The following is an 18,088-nucleotide window of genomic DNA, read 5'->3' on the forward strand; positions in this document are numbered from 1 at the left end:
GCCCGCAGGATGCGCACAGCGGCCCCGTCTCCCCGCTCCCGCAGCCGCGCGCCGAGTGCCCCGTTCCGGCGCAGAGCCGCGCTCCGGCGGGGCCGGGGCTCGCTCTGCGCCCAGGGAGCCGCCCGCACCGGCGGAGGGCGCGGCTGCCGCGCCCGGCGCCGCGGAGCGGGGGACAAGCGGGGCCCCGGGGGCTGCGGTCGCACCGGGAACGGCGGCGGCGAGCCCCGACGCCCAGGACTTTTAGCCTTCGCTATCCCCGTGCATTCAAGGGGACGCGGCATCGCCCTCTGAAGTTGCCTCCCCCGGGCTCGTCCGCGCAACTCCGAGCGCCCGGCGGGGCACGGCGGGGCTTGCCGGGACGCTCGGCGGGGCCGGGCGCGGGGCGCTCCGGTGCTTACCGGAGCAGTTCCAGCCGGTGGGCGTCTGGCAGTCGCTTAAGGAGGTAGGGAAGGCCGCCAGCTTGTCGGGGCGGGCGAGGACGAGCAGCACGGCGGGCAGCAGCAGCCAGCAGCAGCAGTCGCAGAGCGTCCAGCCGCCGCCGCCGCACTGCCGGGGCGGGGAGGGCTCCCAGGGCACCATGACTTCCTAACTCAACTCTCCGGCGGCGGCGTGCCCCCCGGGCGGCGCGGCGGGCGGCAGGGACGGGCGGCGGGGCCGCTGGGCATCCCGGGGCCCCGGCCGGCGGCGGCAGCGGGTCAGCGAGCGGCGGCCGGGCGCTACGCTGGAGCGAGCGGCGGAGCCCGGCGGGGCGGCGCGGGGGTGCGGGCGGCGGCGGGGCGGGGAGCGGCTGCCATAGGGGCCGGGCGGCGGGGAGCGGGGGGAGGGCGCGGAGGGGCCGCCGCCGCGCAGCCGCCGCCGCCGCCGCCTGCCCCGCTCTGCCGCCCGCATCCCTCTGCGCGGGGGAAGCAGCAGGTCCCGGCCCGCCGCGTCACGTGCGCCGCCGCGCCGCCCCCATTGGCCGAGCGGGCTGCGGGGCCCGGCGGGCGGGGCCGGCGGAGCCGCTGCGCCCCGCGGCAGCGCCCGGGGCAGGGCAGGGCCGGGAGGGCCGGGCCGGGCGGCGGGGCCGCGGGCAGCGCTCCGCGCCCCTCCGCCCGCGGGCGCCGTCCCGCCGGCTGCGGGGATGCGCCGGCCCCGACGGGGCGCGGGGCGGGCAGCGCCGCGCCTCTCCGCGCCCCTCCGCGCCCAGACATGTGCGCGCACGGCCGCCAGCCGCAGGTGGCAAGCGCGCCCGCGGGCAGGGACATCCGTGACACCCTCCCCGCGCACACACCGCACACAGCGCGCACACACCGCACACAGCGCACGGGCGCTGCTGAAGTTGCCAACCGCGCGCCCGAGTGCCGGTATTTAATCACGCGCGGCTGCGACGTTAGGAAAATAAAACACCGTCACGGCTCGTGGGGTCTGGAGCGGGCACAGGGCCGGAGAGGTGACGAGGGGAAGAAACGAGCACTGCGGGGAAAGCAGGGAGAAGAGAGAGAGGGAAGATCTCGCCCAGCCTCGGCAGGCAGTGGCCAAGGTCTTGTCGGGCTGCGGCACCATCCCGCCATCCCCGCGACGGAGCCGGAGGAAAATGCACCATCACGTTGGCACGGAGGGCTGCTCTGCCCCCCACACCTAAGGCAGGCTGGCGGAGCGCAGCCCCGGAGCAGCATCCCGCCGCCTCCAGCCGGCGATGTGCCACGGGGCTGCGGGAGCCGCCTCCCCCGCTGCGCCCTGCGCCGCGGATCCTCCTCCCTCCTCCTATCTGGGGCTTTAGTTTTAGCAGGCGGTAGCCAGGACGGTCGGGGGGAACTCCCCTCGCTCCCGGGGCGGCGGGAGCACAGCAGCAGTGTCCCCCTCACCCTCTGCCCGCGGCCGGGGCTGGGAGCCGCCGGCCCCGCCGCAGGGCTCGGGGCGGCCCAACTTCGCCCCCTCCTCCGCGCATCTCCGGGCCCGCCGCCGCTCGGCGCCCGGGCGTAGCCAAGCCGACAGACACCCGGCAGGTAAATCGGACCCCCGGCCCCCGAGCGGCGCTTAGCATCCCGTGCTGCCGGCGGGATGGGGCGGCCGGCGCGACAAGGACGCGTTAGATTGGAGAATAATAATAATAATAATAATAATAATAAAAGATCGGATCGATTTCTGCAGATGGCAGCAGGGAAGCGCTTTCTAAACACGAGCGCTGGATCCCGCGGCCGCCCGTGCCCGTGGGAGCCGCCGGCGGAGCAGCCGGGCCGGGCGGGACCGGGGCTCTGTGCGGATGCCAGGCGCTCGGCAGGCGGGCTGGGCTGGGCTGGGCTGGCTCTGCCCCTCCTCCGCCCATGGGGACAGCTCGGCATCCCCGAGGGCTCCGGCAGCGCACGGGCGAGACGCGAGAGTGGGCGCTGCAGGCTGGAGTAGAGTACGGTGCCCTTCGGGCCTGGAGACCCCCGAATGCGTGCGAGGAGACCCTGATGGAAGTTTGCTTGTTCCCGAAAGTATGACCTCCTTTTCGACCCCTAAGCTGAGAGCCCACGCAAATCTTTACACCAGTACTACTGCTCGTTATCCCTTCATATAGGGGCATGGTATGCGGGAACCAAGGAATACTTCACGGTCAGTTAATTCCCGTCTAGCTTCTCCCTAAGCTCTAAACCAGGTTTTCTTCTGCCTCATTCCTCCCCTGTACATCTATGTCTGCTCCCCGCTCTGCCCACCTGCTGCTATCGGTATTGACCTCTTCTGCCCACCTGTACTCCAGAAGCCTTTGCTGCAATTAAAGGGTATCAATTTGCACATTCCAATATGTTCTAAAGCTCTGATGAAGATCCGCACAAATCCGTGCCTACAGTTTCCTATTTACTAATCAAGACCTAAGCAGAAAGAAAATACTAATTTTTACTGCCTGCTAGTGGTTGTACTGAATCTTATCCTTCATCTTCTGTGGGATTACAGAGCATCTGCCAGCTGAGCACCTGGTGCCAGATCAATTTTTTCCCTTCCTTTTATCTCTTTACTTCACTTTTTCATGCCATTCAGTTATTTCATATACTGCCACGTTCCTTTTATTTCCCCATCCCCTCTTCCTTTTTGTTTTAACTTTTTTCTTTATTTTTTCCCCCTCATATTCATTATTGCTTGTTAAAACTCAGCTCTCTGCTTGACATAACACTGAGGTGCTTAAAAATCAAAAATGTCCTGGCTGGCCACAGGTACCACAGTCACACAGCCTCACCAGGGGAATGTCCTCCTCTCTCTCCCTATCTTTTTGCTCCTCCCTTGTTTCTTCCCACTTCCCTGGTTCTTCTGTGTGGTGTCACTTCTCTCCATTCCCCTGGTTGCAATTAGCAAAACCTGCAGTTTCTATTCCCTTTTTCTTCTTTTCCTCCACTCTCTTCCCTCCTTCCACCCGAACCTACCTTCATTTTCACATAGCTACAGGTCATAAAGGCACTGCTGGCCTCATCTTTAGACCAGTCTAACCAGACCACATGGGAATGAAACTGCTAGGTCAGTCCTTCCCAGACCAGTAGCCAGACCCTCTCTGACATGTCCCTCTTGCCACAATAACTCACGCTCCAGATGATCCCACAAGTGTACCTGGTGTTCACAGAGTACCATTAAATCCAGCAGCAGAGCTGGGCTCTGGCCCTTGCTGTCCCCAGAGTGCTGTATAGCACTGCAGCCACCAAGCTCATGGTGCTGGCTAACAATTTCCCTGCTTTATTTTCAGCCACTCACACAACAGGCACTGCCTGGGGAGATGAAGAAGCCCCTTTGTTTGTATACTGGTTCTCGGACTTTGGGATGTGGAAGTTCCACCAGAGGTGCTTTAATTGCCACAGCATGATGCCTGAACTGTGAACCTGAAAGCGTCTGAAGGGCAATCTCCTTATAGCAGAGTAGGACAGTTTTTGCTCTGACTAGCACTGGTATCTTCCTTAAAAAGGTTTTCCTTGTTGATGTGAAAACTCTGCTTAGAAAAAAATTTGTTAAGATAAAAAAGCACATCTGTCTGTTCCAAAAGGGACGGCTAGACCCACAAGCCCCTTTCCTCAATTACGCTCTCTAGCAATTTCTTCTGAATTATAGAGACTGAGATACAATCATTTTTTCATGTAGTTCCTGGCTCCAAAGCATTCTACCCTCTTAATGCGACACTGCACACACAATCTCTCAGCAACACATTATTCCCAGCTATACTTCAACACTTAGGCTAGTTGACATCTACAGTCTTGTACTCCCTGATGTGCCCATCCCATCTCACTGCTGCACAAAAACTACTACTTGTAAACCTTGCAGGCAGTGCCAGGCTGGTGTGAGGTACAAATTGCAACCAGCATCTCCTCACTGAGACACTGAGGTCATGCTACTGAGCCACCAGTGGGCTTCCTTGCATGTTTGACTCTAATGCGAGATGAGCAGCAAAAATAATGACAACCTTCTTGGAAGAGCCCTTCTTGCACATGATGAGGGCAGACTACATCTCAAGTATTAAACCCACCTCTTGTAGAGCTGTTCTGAGGCCTGCAAGGTTTTGAGCTGCTCATGCTACAAGTAACAGGCTGATGAGCATATTCAAGGGCAGCTGATACCAATGCAGATTTATCCAATACATGTGGCCATGCCATGTGTACCCATGCTCCGAGATCAGCTCCCAGCTGACAAGCAGCTGTTTGAGGTGTTTCAGGCCCTCAGATGTCTCCAAGTGAGGGCAGGGTGGGTCCTGGCTGTGCACTGCACTCCTTCAGCTGGGACTGGGCAGCAGCAGCTGGCAGAGGGGGCCTGGGGCCAGACTGCACCTGGTCCCAGTCCCATGTCTGTGAGTAATGCTTTCTGTTGCTGTGCTTGGCCAGCAGATGCTGTACCAGCAAGGAATTACGCAACCTCAGTTATTCACACTTGTATTATATCTTGGCTGTGCTGCTCTTGGGAGGCTGCAGATTCCAAAAAGTTTCCCAGAACTTGGGAGAAGCCAAATGGTACAGCTGAGTGTACCAAAACCTCCTCAGCAACACAAGCTCTGGGTACACAACACCCGTTCTCTTTCTTCTCTGTCTGTCTATGAAGCTATGACTATGAAGCTAACTTCATAGGATCCTTATCTTTAAAACACTTTATGTCCTGTGTCTGATGTCTCTGAAGGCTCTAGGGAGGTAACCTTGGTCAAGAATATCAGTGAAAAAAGGCTTCTTACAGTTCAGCTAATATTCATGAACAATGTTTTCTTTGAGCCAGCACTAGAAGTATGGGCTAACATTCCACAGCTGCTAAGAACAAATCCCATCAAATGAACAAGGGACATTTGATTTAGCCTCTTCCCTGTTGCCACCACAACACAGCCTGTTTGTGAAACACACATTTACAGAATTGAAAAAAACCCAACCAAAGCCCACTCTGCACAATTCTTGAGAGAATGAGAGCTACATGTGTGTGACCTACTGCAAGCTACCACCACTAGTTGTAGTTCCTAAGAAAAAAAAAAAAAAAGTGAATAAATCTATTTAACTTACAAGACACTTGCCCAAACATGGTGGTCCCAGCCAATCCTAAAGAGAATGGAGTGTGGGGGTCACCAATTCTCAATGGTAATTCTCCTTGACAAAAACATGGGTCTGATTCAAAAGATCCCATCAGAAAAGGCTTGGAAGCCCAGTTGCCAGTCAAAAGACCCCGGGCAGAAGGAAAGGATGTTACCTGTTCCAGCAGAAGACCAATGAAGGACACACAACCTGTATGCACTTGCTGTGGATGAAGCTGGAATTTCTCCCCTCACCATGGAAGAACAATGCTTATTTTCGGTCTGTGCATTTTCAGGCCTGGTTTGACCAAAAGTTGGCATACTTAGCCTAGACACGTGTTTCTGTCAGAAGTTTGTGAATCTCAAGCAGATTTTATGATCATCTATTTTTCATGTGTGCAGGAAAAGCACACATGGCTTCACTCGAATGCACAGGCAGTAGGGAGCTCTTTGCCTACATGCAGTTTTACAGATTTTATACAGCTTTCAGCTAAATCACATATCTCCATGCTAAGTATGCCGCTCTTGGATATCACATGGATTTTTAATGCTCTGAGGGATCCTTTGGGTCTATAAACAACAAGTAGATTACATTCATCTACATCATGACAGAGTTTTCCCCCCCCTTTACTCATGAGACAAAATATGGCTCTTGTTCTTCCCTGGGACTAGTATGGAATCCAAGCACAATTCATGTAGAGTTATGAGAAAACCATGCCATATTTTTCATTGTAATTAACTGCTTCAGAGCAAGACTTCTCATGTATAAAGATGAAGAAAGGTCTCAGCTTTGCCTGAAAGACAACTTGCCTTTCAGCAATGTCTCACACTTTGAGTTTTGACGGAAACATTCCACTGCTTTGGTGACCTGTTGTGCCAAAAAAGCTGTCTGGTGTTACGCTTTTGCTTTCAACTGAATTTGCCGGCACATGCCAAGGGACAGAACAAAGTATTGCAATTTATACTGGAACACTATTTTGTGCTATTCCACACATGAAATTGATGTTAGGAGAAAGTGTACAAGGGGCATGGAAAACGTAAATAAATACTGTGATCCTTTTACCTTCAGTTTTAAATAGATGGATTGAAATGCATGGATCCTAAAGATTTATGAATCCGTTTATAGTCCATTCTGGAGTTTTAACATTTCATGCAGCTTGTAGGAGGGAGTGTATTATTTATAAAAAGTCATGGTTATTCAGCAGTGTTTATTTCTGAAAAGCAACAAAATATCTTCAAGGGAGAATAGGAAATTGATAACTCTGGTTTACTACCAGGGTTAGCCAACTTAAAAGTCTTTTCTCATGACTGATTTACAAAGACGTTTGCTCTTATGAGCACATTTAGAATACTGGACATTTTGCTACCTGCAGTAGAAATCACCTCTATCTCTCAGGACAGACAGCACTGCACTGGATTCAAAGAGGTGGTGGTACAACCTTTGCTGTTGTGGAGATACTTGAGCTTTATTTTTGCAGCCCTTTTTCCCAGCACAGTATTGAATGGAAATTCAGAACTAGGGCCTGCAAGGAGAAAACCCACAGCAGCTATTCACAGATATAATTTCTCTGTGACATCAGTTTCTTGGCCACGTGAACAACTTCTTCTGTCTGATGGAATGTAACATCCATTTCTTGTTTTCATTTTCTATCTTTGGGCTCCTTTGCCCAGAGTTGTTTTTAAGACAAAGGGCCTGAAAGGATTATAATGTAAAAGTAAGTGCAGCCTTAGCATACCTTTGGTCTTTCTAGCTACTTTACCTCATTGGAATTGCAGTGATTGCTTTTCCTCCTAGCAGGTAATAAATCAGTTTCAATGAAAAAGGAAAACAACTCAGACATAAACCAGCATTTTCAAATGGTGTTTCTCAGTCAACTTTTATCTTCTCCCTCAGTGAAAGTGGAGCTTGCAGGAGTTGCATTCAAGCTCACCTCAACTGACCACACAGCATCCTTCTATCTAGATACAATTCCTGCAACCCACCAAGGGAAGTTCATAGTTTAACTGAGCAAATCCCAAGCATTCTGACCTATTCCTCCAGTCTCTGCTTAGCAGTGCCGCCAGCAGAAACACCTGAACTGTGTCAATCTGCAGAGCAGAGAGCCCAGCCACAGACAGATGCAGCACTGCACATCACAGGAGCCATTTCTGGCTTGTCTCCAGCAGAGCCTTGAGGACAGGTGGATGGTGCTGCTCAGGGATAAGAGGGAGTCTCTCTGTGGTTAATAGCTCCTGATAGATTTTATTTCCATGAATTTCCCACGAACCACATGAACATATGGCAGCCAGGAGGACCTGTGGTCACGAGCTTCACGAACTGTGCGAGAAGGTAACTTTCCTAAACTCAGCACCTGCTAACATCATCTGATACTCCTACTTCATGCATTATGAAACAACAAACAATCATTTTGTATTCAGCACCTTGTGCCAACCCTTATCTGTAAGCCCTGCTCCATGTCTCCTGATATATTACTAAATCCTTCTGGCAGATAACACCCTGCCCATGCTCGCCTTTTGAGTGGGGATGGAGATCTGGCCCCTACTCATGAGACGCATCAATGGGCAGTGTCTGACCACTGCAGGCACTGCCAGCAGGAGTGTCCTTTCCATAGTCCTGAGAGTGTCCTGCTGTCCCGAGCATGTGGCATGGTACAGTGTGTGAACCCAAAGACACTGTTATCTGTTAAACACAAGGGTTTGGGAACTAAAGGCCGCTTTGAACACCCAGGCAAATACTGGGATAAGTTCAGCAGCTCTGTCACGGTCTCGTGCCAAAGTGCTGACCGGAGTGGTGGTGTGGTCCTGTGTGCTGCTCAGTGAGATCCTGGTGGACACCCCTCAGCTGGCCTGTCTCAGGTCAGGGCGTGAAGGGTCACGGGAGCATTGCCAGCTGTCCTTGGGAATGGAACATCAATGAAAATTATGTATAACAAAAAAACTACTGAGGCTTTTGAAGGGTTTGCATAGGAAGGATTTGCACCTGGATCAGAAGCCAAAATCCTTAGAAATTTTTGCATACACACACACACACACACACACACACACACTCTCATACCTACACACATGCATGAAACATAATGCTTTAGATATTATGAAATTAGATTCCACATCTGAGAAGGGAGAGGCCTAGAAGAGCTGCAGTTTTGTAAAGCATCATTTGGCACTTTCCATCTCAGGATCTGAAAGGGATGTTTTGGCAATACTGGCATTGTACACAACAGGCTACCAACAGCAAGCACAGAGATGGTGTTCTAAGGAAAATGAAAATTGCTTCCGATTTAATGTATGGCACCAACACTTAGTGTTTCTTAGCAAGCCACACTAACCTTCTATCTGATTTGCAAGCTATCACACATGTATTTACCTTAAATGAAACAAAACAGCAATACAGTAAAGTATTGTTGAAACCTGAAAACAGTTCACTCCACATAATTAAATTTTAATTCAAAATGTCATTGCTTGTGTATGACAGAAACATTTTTTATGATCAGTCAGACAATTCCTAAATAATAGCTGCCTTTATTTGAAGACATATCGACTCAAAAAAGCAAAAAATGCAAATGAAGATTCTTCACTAGCTAAAACATTGATGTCAAATTATATATACAAATGGTAACATAAAAGAAAAAAAGAAAAAGATTTGTCAAGTACATCAAGTAAAGCATCTGGAATAATGCACAACTCCTTGCTGTCTTAACCAGAAAGTTTAATAGCTTCCATTTAAAGGAAGAGGAATTAAAGGCAGAGTGCAGTCCTAAATACCACTCCCATCTATTGTGACTATGGTGGCAGAGTAATTTTTCGTAGGTCTGTGACACACAAACAGAAAGCATCCCAGGTATTTGCTGCCCAGCACATGAGAATTGGATTTTGTGTCTAATATTGGGAGACTCAAACTGAAGGTGAGCAAGATAGCTCACACTTGTGATATCCACAAAGCTGCTCATCCCTATCCACAGCCTCTCAGCTGTGTTTTCCTCTGCTGGTGATCCGTGTCTTTGCTGACCCCGCTCTGCTCCCAGACCCTGTGCTGTGAGGTTTCCAGGCACAGCACACACCCTGCTGTCCCGCACTGCTGGGAGAAGTGGGACCCTCTGGCGCAAATTGCCTTGGTTCAGTGTCCACCCTCCTCCTGCTGCAGCCCTGCTAGAGGATCTCAATCCCAGATGGGTGAGGTATGAGGACAGGACTGGCAAAGGCTTTGGCTTCCTATGGAAATGGCACATTCTGCCCAGCATACAGCTCCACCACTTATTTTCTCTTTACTTCCTAAAACTTGCCACAACTTTGGTGCAAGGCAATCACCATTAAACTCCGTGCAGGAGAAATACACAGCAATTATGAGAAGTTCTCTGCAATCCCGTGTCCTGCATTAGCCACTGCCTCACTGCAGGCTGCAGACAGGGCATGGAGGAGTCTGCTGCAAGAAGGACTCCGAGAGATCCCCTGCAGGTGATTTATGAGCTTAGACCGCTCTAAAATGGTTCTAATTTCCATCAAAGCAGGAAGATGTAAAATCTGCTCCGTGCCAGCTCTGTAAAGTGAGCAGGGTGTGTGGATGTGCAGTCTGTTGATAGCAGACAAGGTGCCAGTAGATGGCTCTCAAGATATGAAGCCTATGGCTTTCACAGGGCCGAGCCACCTTCCTGGTTAGGGAGCAGCGCTGCTGCTGCATGCCGGGAACAAAACAGCCACTCAAACTGGACCTGGGGACAGGACAGGGATGGCTTGGAATTGTGGCATCTTCTCCCCAGACATGCCTAAAAATAGCCAAGTTCTTAGCTTCGTTGTTTTTGATAATTCAGGGCAAAAATGCGCTCCTCACTAAAGCACGCTTGAAATCTCCCTTTAATTCTTTCAGCGAGATTTAGGGGCTGTTTAAGTAGGCTGGGAAAAGCTGAGATTATGCTTCTGCAGTATCCCTGTTAGTGTGCAAGAGGAGGTACTGCCAGTCCCAGTGGGGCTATGTAGTTAATAAGTCAGATTTTCTTAACTAAATAGTTGAGCTATGTCTATTTAGAGTTGATTTTCTCAGGCATGCATGAACTAACACCCCTAAGGGGAGGGGGTCCAAGAGGGATGCTCAGAGTTAGAAATTCTACAGAGGATTGAAATGAATTTTTAGTACTGTGTAACTACAGTAGATAACATTTAATTGGGAGAGGGAAGAGAGAGAGAGAAGAGAAGAGAAGAGAAGAGAAGAGAAGAGAAGAGAAGAGAAGAGAAGAGAAGAGAAGAGAAGAGAAGAGAAGAGAAGAGAAGAGAAGAGAAGAGAAGAGAAGAGAAGAGAAGAGAAGAGAAGAGAAGAGAAGAGAAGAGAAGAGAAGAGAAGAGAAGAGAAGAGAAGAGAAGAGAAGAGAAGAGAAGAGAAGAGAAGAGAAGACTCTCATTTTCAATTTGGTTAGTGATATATATCCCAAGTCTAAATTTTGTGAATTGCGTAAATATAGAGATAACAAAAGCTACCAAATTCTACAGATATTCAGTCACTCTTAAATCAAGGAAGAGGGTTTGTGCATCACAACTTCATTCAGACAACTGGCCATTTAGTATATACACTAGAAATTCTGCTGGAAATGTCACTAAATTTTTAATTAAAATTGGTTTTATTGTTACTTTAAATGCAGTTTTCCACAAAGCATGTCCTGAGGCCTTTGCCACTCAACTGTGATATATTTTCCTGGTCAGCAACCCCAGCCTATATGTATTATACTCCTTCTGTTTCTTGGTTTCATGTCAGGGACAGCCAGAGTGATTGCTGACTAAAGAAGGGAACACCTTCTCTCTATGATTCTGTAGCCATTAGGTTAGCAAGAAAATAAAACTGACTTTCATAGTCTCTTTTTCTATAGGTACCTGGCATTTTCCAGGAGCAAAATAGGGAGAAAATGTGATTGTTAAAATCTCACATACTCATTATTAGACTAATGATCCCTTTTTCTCTCAATCTTGCCCCATAAAGGCATCTATAGAAGTGGAGGTGTAGAGCTGTTGCTTCCCATTATAGTAGGAAGGAGAAATGCAGGCCTGTAGTATTTCAACCCCATCAAGCAATAGTGTATGTAGAATATCAGAGTATTCTGTAATAAGGTAGAATAAGATAATAACATAATACAGCATTATTAGACACTGTGTCCAAAGCTTGTCCAGCCACGAGGAAAATAGGGGTGAGAGCATGGGGCTTGGACTGGCACCAGTGAAGGTGAGGAGTCCTGAATGAGCTGCCTTCCTTCTGTGCCCCTCAGAGGAACACCACTTCCTAATTTCCAGCTCTGCTCCCAAGTTTGTGTGTGTTCACGTCTTTCCTCTTGCTTCCTCCTATTTCAATCCAACCACGGGCTACAGAGGGAATTTAAGGAAGGTAGCTGGGTAAGTTTTGTCAGGTGAATTAGGTCTGCCACCTGTTTTGCATGAAAAGTATCTAGTATTTCAGACTCTTAAAAGAAAATAAGAAGATGAACTTTCACTGAGAGGTTGGGCTGAGTTGGGGTAGGAACAAACTGCTTTACTTTGGTTTTCTGAACACCCAAACCTTTTAGAGAAGATGAGTGTCACTCAATCTGTAATACTCTCCAAAGCCTTGCATGGAACTCTGCTCTCAGGTTTGAGAAGGAACTGTTGAACTCAAACTATGTTAATGCAAGTTACATCACTGAACTGTAGCCTTTCTGTTATTAATAGGGGTACCAGAAGCTGTGTGACTCATGTAAAAAAAAGCTTCCATTCTTATACAAGGTCATAATTTCTCCTTTTTTCCCCCACTAGATTTCTCCCATATGAGGAGGTAGAGGCTGGTATTAGCATTGGAAGGAAGTTGGCTGACATTCTGATCCCACGGAAATAAATGTGGGTTAGTTATTTTAGTTAGCCGGGATTTTTTTCCATCATCTTTCATGACTAATATAGTTAGTCCTTGATTTACATGCTATTATCTCCCTATGAACTTTAGAGAATCTTGTGCTCATTTCTTTTTATTACAGCACTGGAAACTATTAAAGAAAAGCTCACCTTGAAGCGTAGAAGACAAGGTGGTGGTTCTGCAAATACAGGCTGTCTAATGAATTCATGGCTTCCCCTACAGAACTGTTCTGGTAGTGGTGATGGGAATTTTTCAAGATAAATTTGATAAAATGAATTTCACTTATTATGCTTCTCCTTTTATGGACCTGTGCCCTGATTCAATCTCCCAGTCTGAACATCTGGTGTGCCTTAAAAAGACTCTTCCACGTGGAGCCTGGTTCCCGATTTCCTCAGCTATTATTTATTACATCGTTTGGGCTTTAGAAGGGATTGCTGAACCAGTGTGGATAATCTAAAAAATAAACTTAATCTAAAACTAATGCAAACTGTACAGCATAGGAGATTTAGAAAAGCTTACTTAGCAATCAAGTAAAACCCTTTCACTTATCTTGGTACTTCCTGAATCCACCTCTGAACAGATATGGGTCCATGAGGGAAAAAAACCCCAAGTACTTTCTGAGTGACCAGAAGGCAGAAATTCCTCACACACTTGAAAACAATTGCCCGAGCAATGTTTAGGGATCAGAGAGATTTGAAGTCCCTGACATCCCCCCCCATCTCAGTTGCCAGGTGGCATCAGGATGTTTTGGCCCTTGTTTTGAGAACAGCGTCTATTACCCACTCTTAAGCCATAGCATCTTTTTCAATTTAAATTGTGACCGCCTTAATAGCCTGCTGCCTGAAATGTTCTTTGATACTGAGGCAGAACGCTTTCCAACAGTGCACAATCAAATCTGTGGGGTCTGTTAATGCTGTGTGCTGGCAAAACCCTATTTGGGACACAGAAAGGTGATTATCACCTTCTAAGCTTTGTCCAAATAGAAAGCTAAAACAATCTGGATTGGATGTGAACACTGTGTACAAAATTCTTCTAACATCGCACGTCTCCAGAGTCGAGGTTAGTGCCAGAGGCTTCAGCAAATGAAGCAAAATAATCCCAGATCCAAGGCTTTCAGGAGTGAGAAAGGCAGAACTGTTGGTAGCAGCAGTGCTGCTCTCACACTGTTTGTTAAATATGGTGTGGAAACGTGAATGCTCAGGAGCTCATGAACCCAGATGGAGGATTCTGAACGTGTTCATGCAGTAACAGAGACTAACTCTGCTCAGGGCCAGGTGACGTACTAGGTGTCGTACAAGAGACTTTCTGGCACTGTTGGGGATTTTCCACATCTCAAACAGCGAGTTTTAGTTAGAACTTTTAACTTTTTTTTTTCCAGAGAAGAAGGCTTCTTTTTTTTTCTGTGTCAATAATACTTATTTCAAGCACAGATTATTTGTATATAATTCTTGTTTCTTTTCTCTCAGGCTTAACCATTGTTAAGGGTTTGTGTTGCCATAACAGCGCATTTTTCTGTGATACTGATGGGGTAGATCCAGTCCAAACCCTCCTCCCAGTCATATTCATCTGTTCTAATACACATATGACATATCTATCACTTAGAGAACGTAAAATGGCCCAGAAGATGTGGGGAGTGATCTCTGGATTGCCCGGCCAGATCCTCTTTACTATTGCTCTAAACACATCTGGGTTATTTTGCTGAATCAAAATTAACTGTTTCCTTGTTTGACCTTCAAGAACACTTTTAACCAACTTGGCACCTTAAAATATAGAGAAAACCGTTTCTTAAAAGCACCAGTATGTCTGCACTACTACCTTTCTCTAAGGTACCTAAACACAGCATGCCAGCACTTGATTGCAGAAATTTGCTCTGTGCTGGAAAGCAGCCCCGGTACAGACTCAAAAGAGATTGTCTCCCTGCCTCATTAGCAAAGCTGCCCCGGGCAGACCCGAGCTGCCCACCGTGGCTCCCCTGAGGCACACTGGCTGGTTACAGCTGACCCAGAGAGGTGGGGAAGCCGTGGCTGGATTTAAGCTCAGGAGCACTTCCCAGATCCGAGTTCAGACGTATTCCTGACTTCCTGCCGGGGAGGAATGGAGCATGTGGCCTGTCCCTCCCCTGTGCCAGCAGCTCCTGCAGCAAGCACGGCAGGAAGGCCACCAGGGCTGGTGCTGGGGTCTGGCTGGGTGCCCAGCCCAGCAACCACCAAGGGGAAGTCTGAGCCTGAGGAGGAGGGACAGAGCCAGGACTGCTCATCCGGAGAACTCCTACCCGCGAGAGATGGAGCTCCAGAGGCAAATCTCAACTACCTGCTGCAAATGAGATGTTTGTTAAAGAGCGTCGAACGGCTTAGGAGTAAGATTTCTGGAAAATGTACAAAGTGAAAACAAAATTACAGCACTGCTCTAGATAGTGACAAAGCAGGAAGATACATCAGCGTTAAATAAATAGCCAGCTTGGGGTTCTCAATTGCAATTACCACGTACTCTCTGTGTTTGTAATACCTAGGAGACTCATAGCACATTACAGAATTCTGTTAATTACTAAGTAAGTGAAGAAGGAGAGGAAAAAACACTGTGACCAAAATGTATATTGTGTATTGATTGAGAGCACTGTAATTTAAAATTAATAATTTATCATTTCTCTTAACAGGCTACACTGTATTTTACAAAAAGTAATGAAACCTTTGGAATATAGAGGAAATCGCTTCCCACTCTGTCATTTCATCTATGCTGAGAAAGGGGAAGGAGTGGTTTGTCTTCCTCTTGCCACATTTATAAAATGTGCAGTTTGGCAAAGATTACAGACTTTGCTGTTGCTTATCATGCAACAGTGGGCAAAATAGTAACTGGTGTGTGATGTTAAGAGAGTCTTCCCGGGTAATACCCTTGGGAAGCCATCACAGGAGCACTCAAAACAGTGACAACCATTGTGCCACCAGTTTCAGCAGTTCTAACCAGCAAAAGTTGCTTGGCTTATTGAATGATAATGAGATCGTCTCTTTATTGCTTGAAAAGCTAAGTCACTCAGATCAAGACATCCCCAAGAAGTACAACACTGCAAGCTATTAATGAAATCACAGTTGGTTCACATCTAACCAGAGGAACAACCACAGCAAAACTAACTTGTCATGAGAAATTATTTCATCTTGCTGCAGCTGCAACCTTTGTTTCGAGTGCATGTGCCCATTTGGGCTAAATAATTTCCTACAACCACACTGTGAAAACTTTAGGGGAAAAAAGCTTCATAGAGAGCTTCAAACAAACCCAAGCATTAAGTTCTTATGTGTGCTTTCTTTATAGAGGCATTAATCATTTTCACTTATTGCTCATTTTTAGTGCAGATAGCTCCTGCTACATCCTTGCTGTTAGAGACGTGAAAAGCTTCACAGCACGGTGAGGAGGTCAGGTCCCAGCCTCCTTTCCAGTGGAAACAGGGCTTATGGGATTACATTGATTATGAGCATGCAACTCTTTTCTCCCTCATACATTATTTATTTAATTGGCTGCTTTCAACCAAAGTAGAGAATCACAGATTTCTCCAAAGTAATTAAATTCCTACAAGTTTCATTGAAGCAGACAAATAGGAAAAGGACAGAGACCTGAGCCATGCCCTGAACTGAGCTCCTTTTTAATAGACACCAAAGGACTTCAAGAGGAGATTCAACTAATGATACCAACTACAAGTAAAATCCATGTGAAACTTTGACCCTTGTCAAGGGTCTTTAGAGACAAATTAGACACAAATTTGGTGCTGATGAATCCATGCCAGCTGCCACCAGCTGCTGCATGCTCCTTGCATCTGGCATGGATGCTCATTGTGTTGAAAGTATAGTCCAAAGTTAGGACACTGTCCTAAAATCTGGAGAGACATTACTGCTCTGCCACACACTTCTGTGTTATTAGGGATCAGCATTTGTATGATGGTGCTAAAATGAGGACAATGCCTTTGGTCTCTGTAAAGAAAGGTGCAACAGATAGTAAGGCACTCATGCAATGTGGGGACACAAAGAAGGAACCGCAAAGACTAAACCCTGATGCCTAACCTGGGAGAAAATTAGGAAATTACCGTCTAGACTTCCCTTTCTCCCACTTAATGCATAATTTGTCATCTAGACTTCATTTTTACATATCTTGTCTCTCGTACCTCTTTTTTTTTTTTTTTTTTTTTTTTTTTTTTTTTTTTCTGACCATTTGCCCTCTGATGCCAGTTGGTTCCTTCCAGGTGAATGAGGCTTCAGGAAGAGAGTCTGAAGCATGTGAAGAGGAAGCATCCCAGGGCAGCTGGGATTTTCAGAGAACTGCTGCTCTGCCTGCAGTTTCATTTACATGCCCTGTTGATCACGATGATATACCCCCAAGTAACTTTTCTCTTGAGATGTAATAATAAAATTAACACCCCAAAATTTGAAAATTTGAGCAAGTCTCCAAACAAAACCACCAGAAGTAGGAAAAATGTATGTATGTGGCAATCAGCTATTAAGAGCCACAGATGTAGGGAATGGCATCTAATCCACAAAGCCCCAAGAGCTGGGGAAAAGTCTTTACTTGTAGACAAGCTAAGCCCCAGTGTCCTCTCAGAGCCACACTCACTTTTCATATACTCTTTTTGCAGGAATGGGATGCAATAGCAGAACAGAGGTAGCTGTTCTGATGGGACACACACACTACAAACTTATGTCTTCATAAGTATAGCATACAGGGTTTTTTTTTTTAATTTCCCTTCTCAATTAATTATTTTTTCTTTAAAGCTCAAAATTTTTTAATTGGTGGAAATTCTGTTCTGCTTAGGATCATTTCACTTTCTCTTCAGTTTTTTGTGATTCTCAAAGCATCTCCCTTTCTGGGGAGAAATAAACCACCAAAAGCAACAACCATAAAACCAAAACTCCCAAACCTGACATGTCAAATGCTAAAGTAGGGTTACTTCTGTTTATCCAGATGAAAAGAGAATCACCCATTTCATACACAGTCAGCACGCCAGGACAAAACTAGAAACTAAGTGGCTTATCTTAATGTCTAGTCATGGATCATCTACCTGTTGTGCAGAGAATTATGAAAGATAATACCACCCATACTGCCAGATCACTTGTCTTCTGTTTAAATGCATCCTTAATGACATAATCACTCCAAATCTCATCCCTAAGCAGGTCAACAGAATACAGAGATGGCAAATATCTAAGTGGCTCTTAGAGGAACATCCCTGGTGTTATTACTGGGCAACATTGTCTATTATATTGCCAAATTAATGAAGACAAAACTAGCACAAAAATTCTGGGTGACAAAACAAAGTATATCTCCTAGCTCTAGATGGGCCATGGGATGATCATTCCTCTGCTCACAAAGTTTGGTTCCAATTACACCTCTGAATTGCTCATTCCTTGAAGACATCTGGTGTAAATTGCTTTCTGAAAAGTAGCCACATCTTTCACAAAGTTATGCAGATACAACAGCTGTTGTATATATGCTCACCCAAAAGCGAGAAGTGGCATTCTGCTTCTTCCCCATCTTGGAACACAAAATCCCTGCCTTGCATCTACTCTGCAAGCCGAATTTGATTTTTTGTTGTTGTTGTTGTTGGATTTGGGGATTTTTTGCTTTGTTTTGTTCTATTTTGTTTGTTCTTTTTGTTTCCCCCCCCCCCCCCCCCCCCCCCTTTCCTGCTGACTCCATTCCTTCCACACAAACCTATGCCTGCAAATTACAAATGCTGTGTTGCAAAGTTCTGGCTTTATACCTAGAAAGCG

The 18,088-nt window shown here is 47.3% G+C and overlaps 1 protein-coding gene across 1 annotated transcript in view; it reads right to left on the reverse strand.

Moving 5' to 3' along the window:
* Positions 1–706, reverse strand: part of TMEFF2 (transmembrane protein with EGF like and two follistatin like domains 2) — a 124,892-nt gene extending 124,186 nt beyond the window's left edge. Inside the window, exon 1 of the mRNA XM_066189598.1 lies at positions 399–706. Within this exon, the coding sequence (XP_066045695.1) occupies positions 399–579 (181 nt within the window). The 5' untranslated portion in view covers positions 580–706. The remainder of the gene's footprint in view (positions 1–398) is intronic.
* Between the last annotated feature and the right edge of the window lie 17,382 nt (positions 707–18,088).

Source organism: Chamaea fasciata, unplaced genomic scaffold (genome assembly GCF_029207755.1).
Source record: "Chamaea fasciata isolate MVZ Bird 193981 ecotype frontalis unplaced genomic scaffold, bChaFas1.0.hap1 SCAF_8, whole genome shotgun sequence".
Classification (NCBI taxonomy): Eukaryota; Metazoa; Chordata; class Aves; order Passeriformes; family Sylviidae; genus Chamaea; species Chamaea fasciata.